This window comes from Cervus elaphus, chromosome 5, assembly GCF_910594005.1.
Source record: "Cervus elaphus chromosome 5, mCerEla1.1, whole genome shotgun sequence".
Taxonomy (NCBI): Eukaryota; Metazoa; Chordata; class Mammalia; order Artiodactyla; family Cervidae; genus Cervus; species Cervus elaphus.
In genome coordinates this window covers 113,979,937-113,987,009 of record NC_057819.1, presented here as the reverse complement: position 1 = coordinate 113,987,009, position 7,073 = coordinate 113,979,937, and the positions used below count along the sequence as shown (strand labels likewise).

Below are 7,073 nucleotides of genomic sequence, written 5' to 3'. Positions count from 1 at the left end.
GACACCCTCCTAGGAGATGCTCACAAGGACAGAGGGATTCTATCCTGTCTCTGGGCAGCAGGTGCTAAAAGTCTCATGAGTGAGTTACTTGACTCACTTAGGCTCAGAATGTATGCTTTTGGAGTTGGAGGTAAAGGGTTGTCCTGGTAGAGGGGTGGGTAGGAAGTGAGAGGCGCTGAATGGGGGGATCAGCCCTCAGGTTGGGGGTCAGGGTAATTGTGCTTTTTACAGTCCAGTTGCAGAAACCCTCCCTACAGCTGTCCCCAGGAGCCTACTGTCACCCTGGGGCTGGGTCCAGCCATAACAGGGTGGGGTGGCTTTGTCTCAGGAGGCCTGGGAGGTTGCAGCTCAGAGTATCTCCACCTGCGTATTTGGAGGGGGGGCGGGCAGGGTGTGGGCAAGCCCCAAGGGACAGCTTCAGAGAGGTGGTAATTCCCAGCGGGATGTAGGAATCAGGTGAATGTACTTCTGGGGGTGGGGGGGAGTTAATTTTGCTCATAAGGAAGGAGCTCGGAGCATGATGGGGAGGGGGACTCTGAGTGACTGATCCGTACTCTCAGAAGGACTGTAATTCCTGGGGGGTGTCAAACTCTGGGTAATCTTAATGGCGGGGGCAGCATGTGAACTGCGGGGATGTCCAAGTGTGAGTGTGCTAGCGGGGCGTGGGGCCGGGGCTCGGAGTGGGGCAGCTCTCAGGAGGGCAGGAGCCTCTGGCCCCTGGGAGGGGAGAGGAGGAAGCTGAGCCGCCAGGAACTGACCAATGGGGAGAGCGCCCTTATTTGCAATCAGGAGTCTGCAAATTCCAGGGCGCTCAGATAGCCGCCTGACACCGTCCCCCCTCCCCCTCCCCCGCCCGCCCCGGGCATAAAAGGCGCCAGGTGAGGGCCTCTCGCCACTCCTCCTGCCGACCGCAGCCGCTCGGACCGGTGCCGCCTCGTTCTCCTTCGCCATGACTTCCTACAGCTATCGCCAGTCGTCGTCCACCTCGTCCTTCGGGGGTATGGGCGGCGGCTCCGTGCGCTTCGGGTCGGGAGGCGCCTTCCGCGCGCCCAGCATCCATGGGGGCTCAGGTGGCCGCGGCGTGTCGGTGTCCTCCGCCCGCTTCGTGTCCTCGTCCTCCGGGGGCTACGGCGGCGGCTATGCGGGCGCCCTGGCCACCTCCGACGGACTGCTGGCGGGCAACGAGAAGCTCACCATGCAGAACCTCAACGACCGCCTGGCCTCCTACCTGGAGAAGGTGCGCGCCCTGGAGGAGGCCAACGGCGACCTGGAGATGAAAATCCGCGACTGGTACCAAAAGCAGGGGCCCGGGCCCGCCCGCGACTACAGCCACTACTTCAAAACCATCGAGGACCTGCGGGACCAGGTGGGCGGTGGCCCGGCCAGGGGAAGTGCACCTGCCGCGGAAACCCAGCCCCGCGGGCCGGGCGAGGCCCGAGGCAGGGCGGCGGGTGCCCGAGCCACCTCCCGGCGGGGCGGGAGCGAGCCCGTTAGGATGTGGGAGGCCCACAGGGTGGGGCTGAGCGGAGCGGGCAGGTGAGGAGGGGCAGGACGATGGGCCAGGAAGTGAGGCCTGGAGGGCGGGGCGGGTTAGTGTTGCGGGGCGGGAGGAAGAAGGCGCTCCGGTCCGCTAGGCCTGGGAAAGGGGGTCGGAAGTAGCAGAAGGAGCTGGGGCACAATGTGGGCTGCCCTGAGGTCTGGGCCCGAGTCGCCGTGACAACAGGAATATGCAAGAGTTTGGCCAGAGAGGAATTCGGTCCACACCAGGCCAGCCCTGTCTCCTGCTGCCCGCGGTTGGGGCCCTCTGCATTCCTTTATTCCGGGCGGGGCGGGGGTCTGGATTCCCTCAAGCTCAGGCTGAAGGCCTCCTCCTCCCTGAGGGCCACTCGGGACTCAGAGGAGCTCTAGGAAGAATGGGAGAGGCCGACTCTGGGCCCTGGTCAAGGAGGGCCATTCGCTGTGGCCGCTGGACCGAGTGAAAGAGGGGCGGATGCAAGCTCCCAGTGTGCGAAGGCCCAATGCTCTGTGGGTGGAGACAGGTCCCAGCTGCAGCCTCTTCCTGGGCGGTGCTCAGGGTCCTTCAGGGTGGGGCTTGGTCTACGCCCACCCTACGGGGAAGAGCAGGAGCTGGGAGCTCTTCCAGAAGAAATGTTTCAGGAGCCAGTGGGACGTTTAACAGACTCACATGCCATGAATGCTTGCGAGTGTGCTCAGTCGTGTCCGACTCTTTGCGACCTCATGGACTGTAGCCCACCAGGCTCCTCTGTCAATAGGATTTTCCAGGAGAGATTACTGGAGCCGGTTGCCATTTCCTTCTCCAGGGGATCTTCCCCACTCAGGGATGGAACCCGGTCTCTTATGTCTCCTGCATTGGCAGGCGGACGTGTTGGATCTCCAGACACACAGCCCCCACAACATAGCCCAGGACCCACCTTGTGCCTGGCCTTGTGTGATGGGTGCCAGGTGTCTAGACCAGTCCCTCAGATGAGGAGAGCTAGAGATGTAAACATCTAGGATAGTGCTTTCACACTTGTAAAACACTGACCTACACTAGGAAATACAGTTTACCTGAAAGAGGAGATGCAAAGTGCCGACACTTAGCAGATGCTCAACAAAAGAAATTCCCTTCCCTGAAGGCAAAGTAGGGGTGGGACAATGGGGTAACCCCTATTCTTGCTTCGTCTGGTCTGCAGATCACTAGAGGCTGCCTCCCTAAGACCATTAAGAGTTTCCCTGGGTACAGGTCTTGGAGACTTTTCCCTCTGAGCCTTACCGTTCTCCCCTGCCCCTTCCCATCTCCTACCTCCTGGGTCAGCCTCCTTGGCAGTGATTTTCTCCTGTTTCAGCTCTCAGGCCTGGACAGATTTCAAGGCCGCCCAGAGAGCAGGCAGCCTAGGGTGGCTGGAGCTTTGGTCTCCAGGGGCCTGGGGGTACACGTACTCCTTTGCTCCTCTGGGAAGAAAGTGGATGGGCATTGCTCGTATGCTGAACTGGTGCCAACCTCCTGCATTCTGCCTCCCAGATTCTCGGTGCCACCATTGAGAACTCCAAGATAGTCCTGCAGATCGACAATGCCCGTCTGGCTGCAGATGACTTCCGTACCAAGTGAGTGTCTCTGCTCTGGGGGCTGCGGAAGCCAGAGCAGGGGAGGGGGCAGTCCCTTAGGGGGCTCAGTGCCGTGGGGGGGATGGATGCTCCCCTCACCTGCCCCAGCTGGTCTAAAGCACTCTCCATCTCCCATGGGGCCTTGAGCCCAGGGGAGGTGGGGAAATCTTCAGAGGTGTGGAGGAAATGCTGGCCTGACTACAACTATTTCCTCTGAAAGGTTTGAGACAGAGCAAGCTTTGCGCATGAGCGTGGAGGCCGACATCAATGGCCTGCGCCGGGTGCTGGATGAGCTGACCCTGGCCAGGACTGACCTGGAGATGCAGATTGAAGGCCTGAAGGAGGAGCTGGCCTACCTGAAGAAGAACCACGAGGAGGTGGGTTTCATGCTGGGCATCCCATCCACCCTAGCCCAGTTCCCCCGATGAGGACATTTTTAGCCTGTAGTCTCTGACTGTGGCCACATTTGTGGCCCCCTTGACCTGACCCTGAGTGTGGATTGTGGCTCTCATGGGTTCTAACAGCAGATGGTGGTGACTCCATCTGTTTCCCAGTGCTGGGTCCTAGGTCTGCACCTGAAAACTAGCCCCTCCCTCCATGGCCCGGGGTATTGGGGAGTGACCTGGTTCAGGCCCAGCAGGCTCTGGGCCCTGACATGCCCATCTCTGCTGTATCTTTCCAGGAAATCAGTGCGCTGAAGGGCCAGGTGGGTGGCCAGGTCAGTGTGGAGGTGGATTCTGCTCCAGGCATCGACCTAGCCAAGATCCTGAGTGACATGAGAAGCCAATATGAGGTCATGGCTGAGAAGAACCGGAAGGATGCTGAGGCCTGGTTCACCAGCCAGGTATGGAGGGGGAGGCAGGTGCTCCCTGGAGAGGTGGCAAGGAGAGCAGGCTTAATGCTCCTGGGTAAGGGTCTGATTCAGTGCTATTCCCGCTGCCTCCTTTCACTGCAGACCGAGGAGCTGAACAGGGAGGTCGCTGGCCACACGGAGCAGCTGCAGATCAGCAAGACGGAGGTCACTGACCTGCGGCGCACCCTCCAGGGTCTGGAGATTGAGCTGCAGTCTCAGCTCAGCATGGTAGGTGCCCTCTGCCCTGTGGGATTCACATTTATGTCCTTGCAGCCTTGGGCAACCTGGGTGGTGGCTCCGCCTGGACCCTTTCTGGGCACTAGGCTCTGCTGAGCCTTCTTCCCTCTTTCTGCCTTCAGAAAGCCGCCCTGGAAGGCACGCTGGCGGAAACGGAGGCTCGCTTTGGAGCCCAGCTGGCGCAGATCCAGGCGCTGATCAGTGGTATTGAAGCCCAGCTGAGTGACGTGCGAGCTGACACGGAGCGGCAGAACCAGGAGTATCAACACCTCATGGACATCAAGACCCGGCTGGAGCAGGAGATTGCCACCTACCGAAACCTGCTGGAGGGCCAGGACGCCTACTACAACGACCTGTCCCTCGCGAAGGCCCTCTGAGTCTGGTGGCCTCCTGGCCTTCCTGCTCTGCTGCAGAAGGAATTCCCCTGGGTAGAGGCATGGGAGGGGAGGGACCCTTACCCTTGCCTCTCCCCCTGACCTGCCAATAAAACTTTATGGGCCAAGGGAAGATGGACGTTGGGTTTCTTATTTCAGTCCACGGAGGTGGGTCTGGCCTTGGCACTGTTTAAATTTTATTGTTTGGGTTTCATTTAAACCAGAGTTCACCCTGTCCCAGGAAAGGGAAGGGAGGGCTCTCACAAACTGTAGCTATTACCATAATTCCTCTTTCCAGAGGTCTTCACTTATCTCACCAGTTCCCTAAAACAAACTTGTGAAATAAGCATTGCTACCATTTTATGGAGAGATAGGGCTTCCTTGGTGACTCAGATGGTAAAGAATCCGCCTGCAATGAAGGAGATCCAGGTTCGATCCCTGGGTTGGGGCGATCTCCTGGAGAAGGGGATGGCTACCTACTGCAGTTTTCTTGTCTGGAGAATTCCATGGACAGAGGAGCTGGGAGGGCTATAGTCCATGGGGTCACAGGGTCGGACTGAGGTGGTTTGCTGTGTATATATACTGTTCTAATGCATTGCAAGGGTGGGATTTGAAACTGTGGTTTTTGCTTCCAGATTTAGTGTTTTTTTTTCCCCACTGAACTCCCCCCCAAGGGTTGGTGTGTGTTTATCTGTAATTAATGTTTACTGAGCACCTACTAAGGGCCATTTAATCAAAGTCCATAGGGTTGCAAAGAGTCAGACATGACTGAAGCGACTTAACAAGTTATATCCTATATAGAGCAGGAAATAGGCTCAGAGAGGTTAAATAACTTGACCAAAGCCACACAACAGCTAATGGCAGAGCTAGGACCAGAATCCACATTTCCTGATTCTTAACCCAGGTGCCACCCCTGTGCCCCTGATTCCTAGGATGATAATCCCTGTGCCATTTCCTCAATACATTCCAGTCGTGCTCTGTGTGAAGGCCGAGGACTGGGATCCCCTGAGGCAGTTCCTCCTGACATGCAAGGAGAAGCAAACTGGGACTTTGGGTCAGAGGGCAGGCTTCAGCTCAGGGCCAGGCTGGAGAGGCTGCCCTGTCAAGGCGTGTACGTGCACATGTAATGACACCATCCATCCCCTGGCAGCCTGTATAAACCTCTTACGGCCACCGGCCCATACCTGGGCCCAGAGCCTGGAATAGGACCCAGCTGTGACCCGGACCTCCCACACAGACCTCCAAACTGGCTTGCCTGGGGCTGGTCCTGGGCCCACACGTCCCAGCTTCCTGGTACAACTCTGCCCTTGGGTGGATATGGTCCTGCCCCTGTGGTTTATAGCTCAGCTGCCAAGAACAGAGGCCGATTAAAGGTAAATAAGTCCCACTTTCCCCAGCCGAGAAGTTTAAGCTTAGCGGGTCTCTTCAGGCCCGTGGGTCTGTCCGTAACAGCAGACTGACCCTGTGAGGGAGGGGCCAAGTGAGGCAGAAACTCTCCTCTGGACACAGTGACGCTTGCTGCTGTCTGTGCCCAGCGCTGACCTGAGGAGACCTCGGACCCCGCCACACTGGGTGTTCATCCGGAAGGAGGTGCTTTTCTCGCCATTTCCCATGGGACTTGGTAGGCTCATTAGCTTGCTTCAGATCACAGATTGGTGACCCCAGACCAGCACTTCCCGCCTCCCCTGCGGCAGCCGGTGGACAGGAGCCGCTTCTGCCACCTCCCCAGCTTTTCCCGCTTTGGACATCCTGGATATGGGCACCTACGGTCCCCTCCTCCCACCTCGCTGTGGAGGCCTTGGATATAGAGACCAGAGCCCTGGCTGCACCCCGAGGCTGGGACTGCCCGGAGATATTTGTCCCCTGTTCATGAAAGCCTCTGTTGTCAGAGCTGAAACCCTCCCCTATGCCCCAGAGGCTCCAGGAATGTGGCTGTGGGGCGGGGTCGGGGCCCACGCAGGTGGGGCTGGTGACTGGGTCTCAGGTCTGGGTGACAGGAATAAAGCCTTCCTTTGTGTGTGGGGGTGGGGTGGGGTGGGGGGCACTTTCCCATCTCAGTCTGGGAGCTGAAACTACAGGTACTGTGTTGACAGAAGCAGTTGGGGTAGAGGAGAGGGAGAGAGAGGAAGGAGGAGGGGATTTGGGGGAGGGGAGGGTCTTCCCAGCCTGCTGGTCATCACAATCACTTCAGTTTGCAAGCATTTCCGGTCCGTCATCTCACTCTATAACGAGTCAGGCTGGGCAGGAGCTATTTCCATTTTTCCGACTGGTAGACTGAGGCTCGGAGTGAGGAGACTTGATTATCCACAGCCACATAACTAATAAAAGAGAAATGAGGCATTCTCCAGGCCCCAGGGCATGCACTCTCTCTGTCCCAAGCATCTCCCTGGGGACGGGCAGGAGGCGAGGGAGGATTCTAACGTCCATGGAGACCCCCCAACTCCCCCTGTGCCTCGAATGCTCCTTGTGGACCTGTAGCCGGGGCCAGTGTTAATGCGGTCAAT

General features: G+C 58.3%; 1 protein-coding gene across 1 annotated transcript; it reads left to right on the top strand.

The window, feature by feature from the left end:
• Positions 1 to 889: 889 nt before the first annotated feature.
• On the top strand, positions 890 to 4,702 carry KRT19 (keratin 19). The gene is made up of 6 exons (XM_043904574.1): positions 890 to 1,366; positions 3,023 to 3,105; positions 3,326 to 3,482; positions 3,788 to 3,949; positions 4,061 to 4,186; positions 4,318 to 4,702. Exons 1-6 carry the CDS (start codon positions 950 to 952, stop codon positions 4,570 to 4,572), a joined length of 1,200 nt encoding a protein of 399 aa, XP_043760509.1. The 5' UTR covers positions 890 to 949; the 3' UTR covers positions 4,573 to 4,702.
• Positions 4,703 to 7,073: the final 2,371 nt, after the last annotated feature.

What these genes read in the sequence shown, in the direction of transcription:
- KRT19 (XM_043904574.1), top strand. Translation starts at nt 950, where the DNA reads ATGACTTCCTACAGCTATCGCCAGTCGTCGTCCACCTCGTCCTTCGGG. An exon ending in AGGCCTGGTTCACCAGCCAG is followed by an intron (nt 3,950 to 4,060) that starts GTATGGAGGGGG and finishes CTTTCACTGCAG; the next exon opens with ACCGAGGAGCTGAACAGGGA. An exon ending in TGCAGTCTCAGCTCAGCATG is followed by an intron (nt 4,187 to 4,317) that starts GTAGGTGCCCTC and finishes TTCTGCCTTCAG; the next exon opens with AAAGCCGCCCTGGAAGGCAC.